Genomic DNA, 18600 nt, shown 5'->3' on the forward strand with positions numbered 1-18600 from the left:
GCAACCCTCATTAGAAGAGGCACTCTATTTGAAGGTGTGAGTCACACATGTGTCATTTAGGTAGGCAAGATTCAAGAAATTGTAAAACAGGAATTTTCTACGATTAAGTTGTTCTGCCAACACTTCACATTAAGTAATAATTATGAACCTTACATATAGAAAAATTTCAATTAGCTGTATGCCTGGGGAATGGGATAAAAATTAATTAGAAAGCTCTTAGGGTTCAATTCTAACCAAAACTCTCACTGAAATATATCAGCATATTTTCTCGCCTTCGTAAGTACAGTATTTCAAGAGCATAAGTGGTTTTATTTTATAGGGCTGTAGGTGCTGGATTAGAAAAGGTCATTCAAACAAGTGTTTAAAAGAGCCCATGTCCACAGGACACAGCCTTTATTTCACATCCTTGAGGGTGAAGGGTCAGAAATATTAACCACTAATATTTAGCCAGGCTAACTGTGTGTTTGAGAATGGGGTGCAAGAGATAAATACCTACTCGCTGTGTGGTTTGGTACCTTCTCTGAGCCTCAGATTCCAAGTGAGTAACATCCCTCTGGTGGAAAGTTCTCAGGAAACGGAAGCTATTTTTTTTTTTTTAACATCTTTATTGGAGTATGAATTGCTTTACAATGTTGTGTTAGTTTCTGCCGTATAACAAAAAATATGGAACGCTTCACGCATTTGCGTGTCATCCTTGCGCAGGGGCCGTGCTAACCTTCTCTGTATTGTTGCAGTTTTTGTATATGTGCTGCTGAAGCGAGCGCACTGGAAGCTGTTTTTACTTTTTCATCTCCAAGCTTTTCCATGATACGGCTGCCACAATCTCTCCTTGACTTCTTTGCTCCAGTTCTGTACCAGCCAACTTTTGTCTTTCTTAGTTAAACCCCTCCACCCCCCCCCACACACATAGACCTGCACACATATACACATGCATATACATAAACATACATGGGTCCACACCCCTTCCTACACACGTATATACATGCATACACATTCATGCGTTTATACGCACATACACATGCAGATGAACACACACACACACGCACACACACACACACACTCACACGCACACACACACTCACACGCACACACACACTCACACGCACACGCACACGCCCTGCTCTCTTCTCTGCCTCGGACTTTCCCCACCTCCTGCTTCACAAGATGGTCCCCTTCAGCCCCGAGCTCAGCTTCAGTGAGACTCCCTCAGAGAAGCCTCGTTCAACGCCATCCCCATTTCCCAGGCTGGGTGAGTCCCCCGTTTTGTATCCTGGGGTCTTGGTGTGCATCCTCGTGGGACGTAGTGCAGTGAAAACTAGACGCCCCCCTCTAGGACAAAGCTTTGTCCATCCAGGAGGGCAGACCATGGATGGACAAGTCTCGATAACTTGGTGACCCTGTGCAGGAGGTGTCTGGGATGAAATGATCTTAAAGCCCATGGTATTTTTTTATTAAAGGGAGGGAAGGGAAAGAAAACCAAACCAAAGCCAGACAGTGAGTGGCAGACGGGCGGGTCGGCGTGGGCCCTTTGGCCTGTGTGCATTTCCCCAGCTCTGACGTGGCCGGACAGTTGCTTCCCCTCCTGGCCAGCAGGCCCACTTTGGTCCTGCAGGAACGGCCCTTGTATTCGGGGAAGGGGACTCCCACAACCCTGGCTCTGTCCTATTCGTCTGGACAGAAGTGGGGAGTCCAAGGACAGGGATTTGGTCAGGGCCGCAGAGTCAGCAAACGAAGATGCATGTTGCCCTGAAGTTGGCCGTCCTAACGTGAGTAGATCCTGGGAGTGAACTTGCGGGCAAGTCAGGCGGTGGGAGCCCGTGGTGGGTCGGTTCGTTCCCAGGAAGAAGTCTGTCAGGGGCAGAGAAAGGCTTTTGGGTGTCCAGGTGTCAAGTTCATTACTATCTGGAGGGGCTGAGGCAGGAAGGAAGGGCCATCCTGAGTCCTAAACACAGTCAAGATGGAGGAATTCAGGCCCCGGCAGATGGGCGCGCTGGGTGGAGGTGTCCGGGTTGTCGTGGAAAGTACATCGTAAATGTCAACTCCATAGTCACGTCCAGCTACTGAACTGAAAACGGCGTTAAGACACTGTGGCTGGGATCTGCCCATCTGCTGGGCTTTCTAGACGATTCCTCTAGAAGAGCTGGTGGGATCATCTTTCCAGATACAGATGCGATGCTCCAGCCACAGCCCGAGGGACCCTGATTCTGGTGCCGTGCAGACCCCCAGGCCTCGGGCCGTCTCCTGGACATGGCTGCAGTCTCCCCTCTCCTGCTACAGAGCGCCACGCTGACACATGGATGTCATCAACATTGCTCTTCACAGAGGAACAAAAAGTGCCCAGGACTTGTTCACATGAAGCCCCTCCTGGCGTCTACACGGTGATTCCACAGGCATGAATGTTTGGTTTGATGCGTTTATTGGGTGCCGCCATGCAAGGGCCACAGAGGGCCCTGCTGCCAGGCGGAATCACCCCCACACCCAGCAACCCTGTCGACAGGCTGGTAAGTCCCGAAGCTTCCTGGACAAGGGACGTTAGAAAGCCATCAAGGACAGTCTTTTATAAAGCATCGAAGGGAAATATTTATAACATGAATAACAAAGGGTTAGTCTCCACGTTTTACGTCCATCAGAGTAGCTCTATGCCAGGAATGCCAAGCAGCCTTTAGACAGGATGCGGAAGCTGTGTATGTGCTGACATGGCCCGACCCTAAGGCGGGACAAAGGGGCAATTTACACAACTGGCCGCAGGTAGTGCATTTTGTCGTTCTAAGATACCAGGTTTTTACACATTAACCTCTCGACATCAGGATGCATCTCAAAACTGACGGTGTCTTGCAAGAAATAATTGGCAGTGTTTGCTTTCTCAGCGAAGCAAAGTGGGTTTGGCAATTCTCTCATCCTGGACTTGACGATATACCGGGAGTCCGGCTCTGTTGTTTTTATAAACAAACAAGCAAGAGGCCGTGTGTTTATGTAACTGTACAGGTTTAAGTCTGTGGATAGCCGTCTGGAAGGATGTACCCCAAAGTTACCAATGCACTGAGGTGGAGAGGAGGAACCGAGTGAAAGGCCAAGTTCGTGCACACTCTTTCTGTTTGCTTTGAACTTGTACAACAAACGCATCTCCCTGTGTCGCCAGGGTGACACCGTCCTTTGAGACCAGGGGCTGGCACCGCTGGAGAAAACCTCCAACTTGGGCCGGGGGTAGTGGCGGGGCAAGGCTCCAGGGTCCCGTCCTTCGGGAGGGCGATTCGGGGAGGCCCTCGGGCATCACTGCAGAGTCGAGTCCCAGGGGGTGGGGGTTCTTTGTGCTGCCCCTCCCGCCCTGTTCCCTCACTCGCACGTGCTGGGGTCTCCTCCCCATTAGCTACCTGCGCCCACGGGCTTGATTCAGGCCTTCTTTCGGGGACATCCAACAACAGAAACCTTGGATGTAGGGGTCAGAGCGGGGGCAGGGTGTTGGTCTGCTAAGGCCGTCCTAACAAAGTGCCACAAACCAGGTGGTTCAAACAACCCAATCCTATTGTCTCCAGTCCTGCAGGCACGAAGGCCAAGTCAAGGTTGCTTCCTTCCGAGGCTGTGAAAGAGAAGCCACTCCCTGGTCCCCGGCAGCCTCCAGGCTTCCTAGTTTGCGGAAGCATCACTCCAACGCCTGCCTTCTTTTCACATGTTCTTCTCCCTGTGCGTGTGTCTCTGGGTCCAAGTTCCCTCTTCTCAAAAAGGCGCCCTCACACTGGAGTAGAATGGACCCACCCTAATGGCCCACCCGACTCCTAGGCCCTCATCCTAATTAATCACATCTGTAACAAATATAACAAGGCTTATAAAATTTATTAAATAAATACAACCAAGAATAAAAAGCAGATGTTTAGATTTCCACATTAGGCCCAGAATATCTAAAAGAGGAAGCTGGCGTGTGAGCTGGGGAAGGGCGGGGAAGCTGAAAAAGAGAGCTGGGATCACCAGAGACACAAGGTGTGTAAAGGGAGGCCTAACAGGTGTTTAGGTTTTAGGAGGAGAAGCGACATTAGAAGGGCTCTCTGACCCCATCTGGCTGTGGACTTTGAGCATGTGGTCACCTTCCTCGTAGATGCTGGGAAACCACTGCTCAGGGCTCGGAGCCCTGTTTGGACCGGAGGAGGGACGTGGGCCTCTGCAGGGCCGCTTGTGACTAGTGACCCACACACCCTCAGGACTTCTGAAGGCCGGCCCACTGGCCATCATGCCCACTCCTGCCCGGGGGACTGTTTCTCTACCATGTCTGAGCTAAATTTTACAAGTCCTAAAATTGTCTGCGTAAATCAATGCTTCCCTCCTAATGAATGTCTTGTCTAAAAGGATTTAAGGCAGAGGAACGAGATAAGGAGATTTCAGTGAAGAAAGAGACGCAGGCTGGAGTCAAAGTAAAGATTTATCCTCGCATCAGAATGTTTTGGATGTTGCAATTTGCATATACACAGAATTCAGCAGCATTCACTGGCATCATAATCAGTGCAAGATCAAGTGATAAATGGAATAAAAGAAAAAATGAAACCGGAATACATACATATATTATCAAGATTGCACATAAATTAACACAAACACAACAGAAGTATCAGTAATCACACATTTTAAAAAATAACATGGGCGTGACTCCAAATGCTGAAACAGAGGTGTCAGGCTCGTTTTAAAAAGTTTTAAAAAACACATAAAAATACCTTTTAAAACACTGGTATGCATTCTTCATTCGTAGAGCACATGGAGAGAAACAGTAAAGTGAGTCACACAGTGACTGATAAAAGCAAGGAGATCAGAATGGTCGTCTTCTAATCGCTATTTGGCGTTTGAATGTAGCCGCATGCAACGGAGAAAACTGGCAAAGAAAAATGACTTTACCAGCCTGGCGCCGTTTTGTTATGTACAATGGACTTTCTCTCACCGAAGGGGAGGAAGAGTCAAACTATCCCAGCGAGACAGAGAGGACAGGAGTCCCGGAGCGCCCACCAAGGCTGTCTGAACCGGGACCGGGGCCGAGGCTAGGAGGCTGCAGCTACTGGGAGGCAAGAACTGCCCCAAAGGCGGAGGGGGTCCTGCAACCCAGGGACAGTGGCTTCCGCTCTGTTCTCAGAACCATGAGGGTGGAACCGCAGCAGACAAGGGGGATGCACAAGGGGGCAGAAGAACACACAAACGGGGCGCTTCCCCGAGAAGGTCTACCTTAATCTCAAGACAAGAGATGCCAGTAAGACCATTGAAGGGCCTGAAGGATTCTCACTAAAGGCTCCTAAATTTGGACCCCAATCCAGGCGTCTCGACCCCTATATGTCGCCTTCACCACAAACACCGGGTCTGTTTCTAGGTTTTGGTGCTCAGTTTTCTCTCCTCCCCTTTAGTCAAGAAGGGCTTCGGGCTTGGGACTTTAACAATGAAAACAAACAGGGCCACCAGGTGCATCTCACAAAGCTCCCTCCATTTTCTCTTCGACCCAAATGCATAATCATTGTACCCAGAAGGGTGAGGGACGCATTCAGCTGTGTGTGGAGCTCAGGGCTGCAGGCTGGTGGCCATGGCAGCGTTCACAAAGTTGTGCTTTTGTCCGTCCAGCTGGGCACCTCATCTGACCCTTGGGTGGGGCTCGGAGGAGTGGCAGAAGCTTGATTACCGGCGGGCTTGTTATTAGGACGTAACTTACCCTGGGTTACCTTTGTGCAATCAGTTACCAGTGGAAATATCAAATAAAGGCCTTCACATTCACATCTCTTTTAAAAAGCAAAAAGTGTACCCAAAAATGCACATGTTAAATGTTTTCAGATGTCTTTTTTTTATATTGTGCTCATCGGCTAGGTACCTAACAGCCACAGACAGATCACTGCCATTAAATCAAACCTTTTTACATTCATCCCTTCTCTTTTTTTTGCCCCATAAGCCAATCCTGTCTGGCAGTGAGATCATTATTATCCAGTGTCAGAGGTCTCACTAGTAACCATTCAAAAATAAATTAGCCTTTAGATTAAGGATTTCTCTTTTTCTTTTATTAAATATCGAGGAGTGGGACTTAAAAAAAAACTGTATAAATCTAGATTTTAAGATTTCTTTTCTTACAAACAGTCTTAGCATTTACAAGAGATTTTTAAATACCAAAATGCTTCTCAGAAAGTTTAAAGCATAATTGCTTGTGGCTGCCCAACTGTTTCTACCAGGCGGGAGCCCCTTGCTTCCATGCGTGTCAGATGCTCTATCTGACCTTTTGGAATGGAAGTGGTTTTTTGTCATGCCTTGAGGCACAGCTCACGACAAGCAGGGCAGAATGGCGGGGGCCGGGAGGCAGGGGGGAGTGAGAAGTGCAGTGGGTGTGATTCTCAGACAGACGGACAGCAAGCAGCGCCCAGCGCCGTGGGACTGAAACTCTGATAACTGGTTTTGCCGGACCCAAGGCCCGTGCGAACTGGACCACTGGCCTTTACATCTTTCTCATCTGGCCAAGATGGCACGACACAGCCTTGAATAAATGCATTTTTAAGTATTACTATATAGTCACTGACTACTCCAGTGTGTTTTAGACTTGGACTCAGGTTGTAAAGTCTTCTTTGATCTTTAAAATGTAAAGATGAACCACGTGGGTTGAGACTGAGGACTACAGAATTCCCTATTTACACTGTATCTTCACAAACAGTTTGCTTTCACAAAACTGCCACTGGGGGGCTTCCCTGGTGGCGCAGTGGTTGAGAGTCCGCCTGCGGATGCAGGGGACACGCGTTCGTGCCTTGGTCCGGGAAGATCCCACGTGACGCGGAGCGGCCGGAGCCTGTGCTCCGTGGCGGGAGGGGCCGCGGCAGTGAGAGGCCCGCGTACCGCAAAAAAAAAACAAAAAAACAAAAAAATCCTGTCACTGCTCAGGGCTGTAAAATCAGTGTCAGGAAAATGTATTTTCCACCGATTTCTGAGTCCTCGACTGTTTTCTAAGGAAGTTGTGGTTAGTATCTTGCATAAATAAACACACTTGTCATATTAAGATTTTTAACATTTAGAGGTGCTGACTGTGTGAAATGAAATGATATGAATCTAATGAAAAATTAAAATATTTTTACTGATATTAGCAGAAATATATATTTTATGGAATATTATTTGACCTTAATACATTATTCCAGTTTTTAAAAGGGGTATTTAAGATTTAATAACTTTACAGCAGGTGGCCTTTAAGCATAACAAAATATATACAAAGAAATTAGGAGGATATTAATGTCAACTATGAAATAAATTAACATGATTTTTACAAAATATACTGACCATTAAATTAAAAAATATTTTAAGGCAGGAATTTTCATTTGAAATTAGCATAATCAGAAAATATATCAATAAAATCTTGTACCACTTTGTAGCAGAATTCATACTGTTCCTGAAAAAGAAAAACAAGAACACATTAAAATAATATGAAAAAAATTTGCCTAATTTAATTAGGAGAAACTTTAAAGAGAAGACATAAAAAAGTCTGACCAGTTACTGAAATACTGTATATCCTACTGCGTATCAGCTTCTGTTATATAATTTAGTTTCTAGGCACATGAACATTTCCAAATAAAGCTGTTTTTCTACATAGAAAATGTCAATGTTCAGTTTCAACTTTAGCATAGTGTATTTTGGACAGTCTGAGTGAGAGATCTTTAGTTTTCATATTTAAACTTAAAAATAACCACTTTTGAACTGAAAAAAAATGAGCACACTTAACATCAAACTTCAGAGTGTAATGAAAATAATCTACAGAAGTTAAATAAGACAGAAATATAGATTATTTTTAAGCCTAAATTTACACTATAAAAGGGCATTGCTTTATATCAATTTTACTAGAATTTAAAAGAAAACTGTGTTGCATATGTATAAGGCTGTTAACTTACTGGAACACTTGGACATCATCTGACTCCAGACCTCCCAGTGGCTCTTTGAGGGGGTGAGACTAGAGCCAGATGGCGGGTTAACAGGGGACCAGAAAGCGGGTTGTGTGACACGGCCCCTAACGGGCACTCAAAAGAGGAAATGAAAGAGCTGGGGAAAATGGCCACCGCAGGGCTTTCTTAGTGAGCCTACCGTGTGCCTCGGAAAACCATGCGTGCACAATGGTAGGCAGGCAGGTTCAACTAACAACAGCTACCCTAAAAGGGTCTGGTTCCTTGCAGACCCTGGTCATTTGCTGGCCCAGTGAACATGGGAGCTGGGGAAGCAGGGGGACCAAGGGCGTTCCTCATCCCCCTCCCTCTTCTTTCCCAACACCTTGGGTTCAGCCTCTTCTCTAAATTCCCATGGAACAAAAATCTACAGGCTTTTGGGTTGGAAGAGGCCAAACATTAGCCTGTCTGGCCGTTCTGGAGTCTCAGTCCAGCCATCACGGGAAGGAGCTGGGCTTTCCAGGGGAAGAAAAGATGAGGCAGAAAACTGCTGTCCTGAGGTTGCAGGGAGGTTGTCAGGAGAGCCAAGAATGGACGGTGGGGGTCCTCCCTTCCAGCTACTAAGATCCCCACCCGATCACCCAGCCCCCGGACGGGAAAGGGAAGGAAAATGCCTGAGTCAGGACCCAGTTAGCACAGAGAATGAGTGGGCCGGGCCGGGAGGGCAAGTGCTAAAAGAAGAAGCCTTGGGGAAAACGACGGGTTATAACAGCCTTTGAAACTGACCTTGCCGTTGCAGAACAATCACCAAATTTGGTGAAGAGGCATCGCTTCCGAAAACCAGCAAGTGTGTGTTTTCACCACGCAATGAAAGAGAACGTGAGAAGGAACTGTGCATCGCACGGACTCCTTAAGTAAGCCCCCTGGGCAGTGTCTGGAGGCTGAGTGAGATCCAGCCAAGGAACAGAGTCCACACGAACAGTGGAAGATCGATTACAAGAATCAGGACTGGAAACGTCAGTGCTATTTTTGAACGTGGTACATATTTAAATGCACATTGGAATCTGGAGGAACAGTTCACTCTGACATAACGGTTGCTATCATCTGTGCCTCTGTCCAAGGGGTCTTACCATCTGAAGTCATGTGTGTGCCCCTCCTCACGTGTCCTGCCCGGGGGACAGACCCCAGCCAGACGCAAGGGAAGAAGGGGGTCTGTAGAGCTTTACTGTGAGCTGACTGGAACCTTTAGCTCTTTTTCTTGGAAACTTTACCTCCCTCCTTCCCCGTGGACTTGAACTCCTTCAATGAAGCTACATCAGATTCAACATGAGACCATTCTCGATCCCTCTGGAAACGGTTTCTTACCAGGGTTTGCACCATATGTGGCCTCTGAAGTCGTAAGCTCTTCACAGCTTGGAATACGTCTAAAAGTCCCTCAGCTTTGACCCGTTCCAGAATGTTGCTGAGTGCTATGAAAGTCCCTGTGCGCCCAGCTCCAGCACTGCAGAGAAAACGTGCTGGATGAGATACTCAGACGCACCCACGGGCACGAGAATCCCACAGCCTCCGCCAAGCCCTACACGTCAGTACTGGAATGACTGGAGCTTGGATTTTTAATGATCATTTATAGGTAGCTTAGCTTTGGACTAAGAGTCAGCAAACATAAAATTCCTAAAACACTTGCCTAATTACAACATGAGTTGAATCAGGACCGGTTACAAGTTTTTAAGCTGGTGGAACCATTTCCCTTCTTCCTTGTGTAGACCAGACCTAATGGAGGCGGGCTTGGCTGGCCTCTTCCAGGGAGCCCTCTGGGGATGCACGGCTGCCCTCTGGGCCCTGGAATCCCACATGTGGGCTGACTCTACGGCTGCTCGCCCTGCGTCTGCCTTCCCACAGGTGGGATGACCTTGTGGGTCTCCTTCACCTTTGCATCCCTGGTGCCCAACACGTGTTAAGCTCAGTCTGGGTTTGCAGAGGGGGAACAAAAAGGAACTCAAAAGGACATCTACAAAGGCACCAGGGACTGGAAACCGAGGCGTGTGCTCTCCCTGCTGGCCAGGCCGGAAGTGCGCCAGGCGGGTCCCAGACAAGGAAAGAGGCCCAAACCCTCCACGCTGGGTGTTATTAGCTACAAGGCGAAGTGGGTCGGTGCCAATGGCAGTCACAAAAATGTGGGAACCACACGTGCAGACAAAGGAACAGAAGTGCAGCCTTGGAGGCAAATCAGCAGCCCCGAGATCAAACTCCCCAAACGCGAGGAAGAGCTTTGCAGGGGTGGTCAAGGCCCCTGCCAGCAGGCGGGCCTGGCCCAGCAAAAAGGTGAGCTGGCAGGTGTCTAGGTTCAGCCGGTTCACCCTCTACCCTCGTGATGCCGTCGTTCAAAGTCTTTGCTGGGGGCGCCCAGCTGTGTCCAGGGGTCCCCCTAGTGTGTCCCTCTGCCCTTGGGCCTAACTCGGGAGCCGGGCTGAGACGGAGGGCGTGGAGCAGTGGTCCCTCCGTTATGGACCCCGGCCTGGACATCCGTGAGAAGCTCAGAAGAGCCTCCTGCTGTGCTGGGTGGGCGCACCAGCCAGAGTCAGACGGCCTTTCAAAACGAAGACGACTCAAGTTCAGGGTTTGCCGGAGCGGTGCTTGGCAATTTTTTTTTTTTTTTTCGACAACTTAAAAAGCACAAAGAAGTGTGTGTTTGAGGCATTTCCTGACTCCTTCTGCCCAAATGCTTCTGCGTGTTATGGTAAGATGACACCTATGCATTTGCGTTATGTGACGTGCGTAAGGGAAGGGCAAGGATACCGTCCAGGCAAATGATGCTACTGGGAGCAGTGAACTGGGCGTGGGGTCTGTGTCCGCCCCACCCGCAGGGCTGCCCGGGCCCCCAGGGGCCGCTCACCTGCAGTGCACGGTGATGGGGTGATCGCCCGTCTGCTGCTGCTGCTTCTGCACGGCCGCAATGAGGTCGATCATGCCTTTGCCCTCGGCGGGGATCCCGATCTCCGGCCAGCCGTGGAAGTGGAACTGTCGCACGACCCGGGTCTGCTCCTCCTGGCGGGCCAGGGGCTGCCGGGCGGGAAGGGCGCCTCAGTGCTGCCCCACCGCAGGCTCCCCTGCCCTCCCGGGGACTCGGGCCACGGTGTCTGGCAGCCAGCAGAGTTCCCATGTGGCTGGCCTCCCTGTCAGGGTGTTTGTAGGCCGTGGCCACCCTAAAGCAGAAGGCCAGCAGTGCCTCCTTCTGGGTGGGGACAGGACACTCAGAGGATGTGCCCCTGAGTCCCCAGGGCCCCCCAGACCCCTCTACGGATCCTCGGCAGTTTTGCTGGAGCTAACAGGAATCATCCCTTTTTTTAAGAGGCCAGGACCCTACACGTCCCTTCAAGGCTGGAGACGAGGAGTTTCTGAGTCAAGCGGCCCTGGGTCGTTCTGCGACCCGCGTGGAGGAGAACAAGTCTTTGGGCAAAGCTGGGTTTCACTGTTCTGACCGCCTTGAGCTCAGAATCAAATCCCATAGGTGGGTCATCTTACCCACAGTTGACACACAGCGTCCCCATTCTTGCCAGGGAGCAGTGCCCAAGACCCGGTGGGGAGGGGGGATGGCAGAGAGCCCCAGAGACGCCTCTGTGGATTCATCCACTCATTCTTCCTGCTCTCGGCCACGGTCTTTGCTCCTGGGGAGCGGGTGGCGGTGGGACGCCTCTCAGAATTGGCCTCTTTGCCCCACCATCCCCGTGCTCCAGCAAGGAGGCAGGGGACCACGAGGTCAAATCTTATGGGAGATCGGCCACTTGATAACACAGCTTCATACTGTCCTCACTGGCCGTCGATACTAATCTAACTTGGGGCTCCGGAAAAGCCTGAAGGAGCAGGACACTCTGGCACAATGACAAGCAGACCCCGAGTGATGTCCACAAGAGATTAAAGGGCTTGGGCAACAATACCTGATTGAAAGTGACCAGGAAGTCTCGTATACTGATGGCTTCAGAAAGGGTATCGCTCTTTATTTCGATCGTTATTTCTCCATGAGTCACTGAGCCCTCTGTTGGCCAATACTGGCAGCATTTATCCTTGGGGGATAACATAAAAAGAATTTGCTGCTAGCAGTTTTGACGATCTGGTGCAGAATTGCTCTCAAAGCATTTAACGTATTTCGTCTGACCAAGAAAATAACATATGAACACGAATGTGAATGCTACCAGTGCCTGTTGACCGAGGGAACAGAGCAGAGTCCAGAAACAGACATGCGTGTATTCGCAACTTTGATACAGAACAGAAGTGACATGACACAGAGGAGAGACTAGTCAGTAAATGGAGCTGGGAAATCAGTTCTCCGTATGGGAAAAGGGAACTGGATCCCTGACTCACACCCTACCTGGGCTGATACGAATGCCCCAGCCCCTCCTGGAGTTGGGCAGCGTAGAACTTGCCCTACCATATATGGTAGCCTTGAACCTTGATAAAAACAAACCAAGACAGGGTCAGACTCAACGTCAAAAACAAAACTGTGAAAGCCTTAGAAGAAGAAAATACCTTTTCATTTTGGGGGACAGATTTAACAAACAAGAGCCCCAAAGAGCAAACCAACCATGATACAGCAGATTGCAACATCAGATTATAATCAAATTAACTCTGCATCACCCAAAAATATCAAGAGAATGAAAAGACAGACCATCAGCTGGGATGAGATATTTGCAATACGTAAAACCAACAAGGGATCAGTACCAAGAATACGTAAAGAAATCCTATAAATCAATAAGAAAAGGGCAAACCACCCACTAAAAAAATGAGTGAAAGGCATGAACAGGCACTTTGCACAAGACGAAACATGTCCTCTATAAATATGCATAGTGATTCCTGACCTCACAGGGATCAGAGAGGTGCAAACCAAGGACACAGAGAGATGATGTTTATACCTATTTAATTAACAAGAATGAGGACATCAGACAACCCTAGGGATGTCGATGAATGATATTCCCCATTGACCACTTTGGAAACCACAACCACTTTGGAAAGCCATTAGGAAATGTCTTGCAAATTCAAACTTTCACACACACTCTCCAGTGCAGCATTTTGTCTCTTTGGAACCTACTATTCCTTGTGCACCATGAGACACGTACAAGAAAGTACCCGCAGCACTGTTTGTAAAACAACAGAATGGAATCAACCCAAATGCCCATGACAGGAGAAGGGGCAAAGTCAATGGATGCAGGATGTACAGTTTGTGTTGTGGAGTATAAGGAAATAATGATGAATGAGCCATAGTTATAGGCAGCAACATAGGAGAATATCAAATGCATAATTCTGAGTGGAAAAACCAACTCAACTTTCTTTTTTTTTTTTGCGGTACGCAGGCCTCTCACCGTTGTGGCCTCTCCCGTTGCGGAGCACAGGCTCCAGACGCGCAGGCTCAGCGGCCATGGCTCACGGGCCCAGCCGCTCCGTGGCATGTGGGATCTTCCCGGACCGGGGCACGAACCCGTGTCCCCTGCATAGGCAGGCAGACTCTCAACCACTGCGTCAACAGGGAAGCCCCCAAGTCAACTTTTGAATAAAGTTCAAAAGCAGACAAAACTAAACAGTTGTTTCTTTAGGAATACACACACGTGATATCAAAAGATTTTTTAAAAAAGCTAAGAACACATCTCCTAGGGTGGCTTTAATTGAAAAGATAATGATAAGTGTTGATGAGGATGGCGAGAAAATGGAACCCTTGTGCATTGTTGGTGGGAATGCAACACGGGGCAGCTGCTCGGAAAGCAGTCTGGCAGTTCCTCCAAATGTTAAGTGATACGAGTTTGCAATATAGTCATGATATGGCCCAGCAATTCTGCCCCTAGGTATCTACCTAAGAGAAATTAAAAGTTAACATTCATGTAAAAACCTGTCCATGAACGTTCAAAACATTATTCATAATAGCCCAAGTGAAAACAACGCAAATATCCATCAACTAATGAATGAATAAACAAAATGTGGTATATTTATACAATAAAAAGTAAAAAAGAGCGGGGAACAGATTCACGGATGAACCCTGACGACATTTACGCTAAGTGGAAGAGCTCAATCACAGAAGACGTGTATGATTCCACTTATACGAAATGTCCAGAAGACGCAAATCCATGGAGTCAGAAAGTAGATTTGTCGCTGCAGGGACTACAGGGAGGAAGTGGGTAAGTGATTTTTTTGTGGGTATGGGGTTTCTTTTTGGGGTGATGAAAATGATCTGGAATTAGTGATGCTGCACAACTCTGAATATACTAGAAACCACTTTTCCTTTAGAAAGATGAATTGTATGGTATGTGAATTATATCCCAACCAAACTGGTTTTAAAAAGCAAAGAAATCAAAAAACACAAATTCAGGACAGTGGTTACCTCTTGGGAGAATCTGGAAAAATGTACATTATTGGCAAAAGTTTGGTTTTTCAGCTGGATGGTGGGTTTGTGACTGTTTATTACGTTATTAAATAAAAACAAGAAGGCCAGGGCTACCCTGGTGGCGCAGTGGTTGAGAGTCCGCCTGCCGATGCGGGGGACGTGGGTTCGTGCCCCGGTCCAGGAAGATCCCACATGCCGTGGAGCGGTTGGGCCCGTGAGCCATGGCCGCTGAGCCTGCGTGTTCGGAGCCTGTGCTCCGCAACGGGAGAGGCCGCAACAGTGAGAGGCCCGCATACCGAAAAAAAAAACCAAAAACCAAAAAACACAAAACAAGAAGGCCATGCATGGATCTTTGGGAGAAAAGAAATGTTTAACTCATTCAGTTTTACCAGAACTATACTAATTAGGTACATATATCAATACCTATGTCTTTCTGTTCAAAAAAAAAGTGAATAAATATCTTTTTCTTCAACAGGTTGTGACCAAATTTGTATTTGTGGCAAACACAAGATGGCAGAATTTCAAGCCAGGTTAAATAAAATGTAGGCTAAGAATAAATCCAGTGGGTAGTTACGATTAACTTGTGGTGGGCGTGGTGATGAAAAAAAACCTTTTCCATTTCCAGCCTCTCCCCCTCCTCAGTGGTTGTGGCCTGGCCTCACAGACGACAGCGGGTGAGACATTCACAAGGGACAGGTAGTCACATCAGGTGGGCTGCACCTGGTGTGTGTTAACGGCCCCACAGGTGGGCTGGGCGGCGCCCTGACCTGCTCTCTCTCCTGGACCTCGGTCAGCATCACGATCGTATGGCACTCCCGCTCCCAGACCATCCTCCAGAAGTCCTCCACTGTGTGCGCCAGGGGCCCCTGGGTGGCGATGAAGTAGTCCTTCTGCCGGTAGCCCTTCAAATGGGAGCAGAGGTTAAAGTCCGACTTCCTTCCAACCCATTTCCACCGTGGGACATGTGAGTATAGGACAGCCCAGGGCCGGATGAGGGACAGTATTCTCCAGACTTCCAGGGCCTGAGCCAATCCAGCTGGCACACGCTCAGAAAACAGGTCGAGATGCCCAAGCTAGACAGCCCCCCTTCAGCCCCAGGTCACCTCTGAATGGGTATCATGAACCCCTTGCTTGGGCTGGCTTTGATTCTAACATGTCTGGATGTGTCACAGCTAAGTTAGCATCGCAGTGGGGCAGCGAGCCTGGGCATGGAGTTAGAGGAAGTGGGTTCAAGTCCCAGGTCCTCCCCTCGGGCCCAAGTGACCCCTGGCACAGCATTCTCATCTGCAAACAAAAACCCTTGCACGGACTTGGCTGCTGTGCTCTCTCCTGCCCATTCATCAGCTAACTCTGCTATGCACGAAGCAGCCTAAGACTGGGCCTGAACACAATCGTGCTGTCCACGCACAGCACATGCAAGAGAAAGCGCGTGCAAGCATGGATAGCAGGTGGTGTGCAACAGAGAGGGAAAAGGGAAGTCACTATGTATTAAAAGCAGAATGGAGGGCTTCCCTGGTAGCGCAGTGGTTAAGAATCTGCCTGCCAATGCAGGGGACACGGGTTCGAGCCCTGGGCCGGGAAGATCCCACATGCCGCGGAGCAACTAAGCCTGTGCGCCACAACTACCGAGCCTGCGCTCTAGAGCCCGCGAGCCACAAATACCAAGCCCACGAGCCACAACTACTGAAGCCCATGCACCTAGAGCCCATGCTCCGCAACAAGAGAAGCCACTGCAATGAGAAGCCCGCGCACCGCAATGAAGAGTAGCCCCCAGTCACCGCAACTAGAGAAAGCCCGCGTGCAGCAATGAAGACCCAACACAGCCAAAAATAAATAAATAAATTTTTAAAAAAAAGCAGAATGGAAAAATAGCAAATTATTTAGCAGCACACCTACATCCTCTATTTCCAAAGTTCCTTATTCATTTTCTTTAAGCAAGTGTCTGCTAATGAAATGGTTTCGATTTCTGTGGGCGTGTCCATCCTTTCTGATTGTGAAAGCAAGTTGATCAAGAGTCTCTGTGATTACAGATGAAGAGAGCATGCGTCCTCTCCAGGCACACAAGCAGGGCCGGGCCGCTGCACTTACGTCTATAAAGGACGCGTTGATGTAATCCGTGTACTCCTGGCCCCTTTTCATGGAAAGGATGACGCGGTTGAAGTCATCTGCAAAGCAGTGTGTCCCCTGGGTCAGAACCAACCCCATCCTGCCTTGCAAACTTGAACATGCTGCTAGGAGCTTCCGAGACATAAAACTTATGGATAAAATCACTAAAAAAAAGTCAACTCAAAGGAAGGTTTACTTTCTAAAATAGGTTAATTCAAGTGGCCCAGGAAGCTGTGTTTTACCAGGGAAGTTCTAAAGTAATCCTCCTATCGTTCTCATTTGTCATAATTGAGGTAATTCCTACCAAAACGTAAGCATTAAAGTAAATTTAAAGAGTAAAAGGAGTGTGGCCAGGCAGGCAGCCCGGGGTAGCCGGCCCGGGACATCACAGCCGCAAAGACCGGACTTTCTCAGCCCACACACTGCCTGCCTGGGCAGGTCCACGTGAGACCCGCTCCTGCCCGCGCTTGAGCCCGGGCGGGGAGGTGGAGGGGACGTCTGGATGAGGCGTCCTCTTCCCCTCAAGGTGGGTGCCCTCCCCTTCCCCCCAGGTTCCTCTGATGCTCCCGCAGGCCCCCAGACCCCGGGCAGCCCAGTGCCCGATGCCACCCTGCCCATGGTTCGCCCGTCCCCAGGCCCCTTCCTGGAAGGTCTCAGCTGAGTTTGGTCCTGCTACACATCCTGGGCCAGGACCCCTGCTCTGTGTACGGGGGGCTTCATGCCTCTGCCCAGGCTCGGGGTAGAACTGGATGACATGCAGAAGCAGGAGGCAGAGTCAGGCCAGAATCTCACCGCTTCCAGGAAGTCCTCCCCTCCTGCCTCCAAGTCCAGGTCACAAGCTGCTCGCCTGACACCTACAGGACTGTCTGGGTCACTCGTGCCTTCCCCACACTTGACAGAGCTCCCAGAGGGCATCCTGCCCTTGACCCCTGGTTTACAGGGGTGGGTGGGCAATGACTTCTTAGCAACTGAAGCCAGAGGGTACCAGCCCGATCACGCCTGCCTCAAGGGCTTCCCCTCCGCGGCCCGGGCTGCCTTACACGGGATGATCTGGATGACCCTGGCCTTCTTCATGTTGGCCGGCAGGTTGCCTGTCCTCATGTTCTCCTTCATGATCCGGACATTTGTCAGCTTCTGCGGCCAAGAGGACACAGCCGTGCAGTGAAAACCCGGACATTCCCGAGAGACCCCTCAGCCTTCTAACAGCTCTACCGTCAACGGCACCTGCTCAATGGAAACAGCTGTCTGCTTCTCCAGACACTTCCTGAGTCTTGGGAAATAAAAGTGTATGCACGACACGCCCACTGCACAGGTGGTTGCTAAGCTCTGAAAGTCCCCAGTACTCTTCCCTCGGAAGTCACGGGCAGGACGGCTCCCCTGCGTTTTCTGGGGTCAATCAGGGGGGGAAGCAACTGAAAGCAGCTTCGTGTAAGAGGTGGCCCTTAAGTCGGCACCTACCCGGAACTCCTCCTCCAGCCCGGCCTGGTCGAAGTGGGTGGTGGCGCCGTGCAGCGTCTGCAGGTGCTTCTCCAGGGAGGACACGTCCAGCTCGGTGTCCCCGTAGAGGTAGTACTCCAGTAAGGCTTGGTAGATGAACGTGTACTGCATCTGCAGGGAGACGCAGGTGGGCTCCAAGGGGGCCCTTCTCTTCTCTTTGTGTAAAGGGAAGGGGGTTTGGGGGCAGAGTCAGATTAATGGCCATTTAAAGCGAGCATCTATGGCCTTGGCAGCGTGAGAGCGGGCGTCACTGAGGACGTTCTCCCTGCCGGGCACCACTCTGCGCGCACCATCTTGGGGAGAGGGCACACATCCTGGGGCGTCTGGGTTTGCTGTGCAAAGCTCACACCAGGACGGGCAGCTGGGCCCGAGGAGGGTATTACTCACGTCCGTCTGAACCATCTGAGGCCGCTGATTGCGGATTCTGGACACGAAATCAAAGACGTCCACCTTCTGCTCGGCGTGTATCATGTCCATCATGGCATCGATCACTATGAAGGTGCCCGTCCGGCCCACGCCCGCGCTTGGGGAGAAAGAAAGACGCCAAGTCGTGAGTCACATTTCCCCGAAATGAACGACGGGGCCTCGGAACACGCCTGCAGTCTGGACCGGAGGACACCCCGCCCTCCACAGAGACTTCCACTTCATCCCTGAACGCAAACTTTCCTCGGTTAATAAGGAGCAAATCCACGCGAGGCCACCAGAGGGCACCACAGTCTTAGTGAAAAGACGTCAAATCTCTCCCTCTGCCTGGAAATTGTGTCCTAAGCC

At 49.8% G+C, this 18600-nt stretch overlaps 1 protein-coding gene and 1 non-coding gene across 10 annotated transcripts in view; both read right to left on the reverse strand.

Moving 5' to 3' along the window:
- Window positions 1-657: 657 nt before the first annotated feature.
- LOC137209530 (U6 spliceosomal RNA) lies at window positions 658-764 on the reverse strand. Its single transcript, XR_010936084.1, has one exon. It is a non-coding gene; the product is annotated as a U6 spliceosomal RNA (small nuclear RNA).
- Window positions 765-4393: 3629 nt separating this feature from the next.
- The window catches only part of PTPRE (protein tyrosine phosphatase receptor type E), a 167367-nt gene continuing 153160 nt past the window's right edge, over window positions 4394-18600 (reverse strand). For 5 of the 9 annotated variants that reach the window (XM_067709056.1, XM_067709052.1, XM_067709053.1 and 2 more), the window contains 8 exons: window positions 18217-18352; window positions 17791-17940; window positions 17373-17466; window positions 16315-16391; window positions 14994-15128; window positions 11795-11920; window positions 10753-10919; window positions 7395-9360 (listed from right to left, as the gene is read on the reverse strand). In XM_067709056.1, coding sequence (XP_067565157.1) covers window positions 9105-9360; window positions 10753-10919; window positions 11795-11920; window positions 14994-15128; window positions 16315-16391; window positions 17373-17466; window positions 17791-17940; window positions 18217-18352 — 1141 coding nt within the window. In that variant the 3' untranslated portion in view covers window positions 7395-9104. The other 4 variants (XM_067709057.1, XM_067709060.1, XM_067709059.1 and 1 more) reach the window with 2 other exon arrangements.

The sequence above is a fragment of the Pseudorca crassidens genome, chromosome 16 (genome assembly GCF_039906515.1).
Source record: "Pseudorca crassidens isolate mPseCra1 chromosome 16, mPseCra1.hap1, whole genome shotgun sequence".
Lineage (NCBI taxonomy): Eukaryota > Metazoa > Chordata > Mammalia > Artiodactyla > Delphinidae > Pseudorca > Pseudorca crassidens.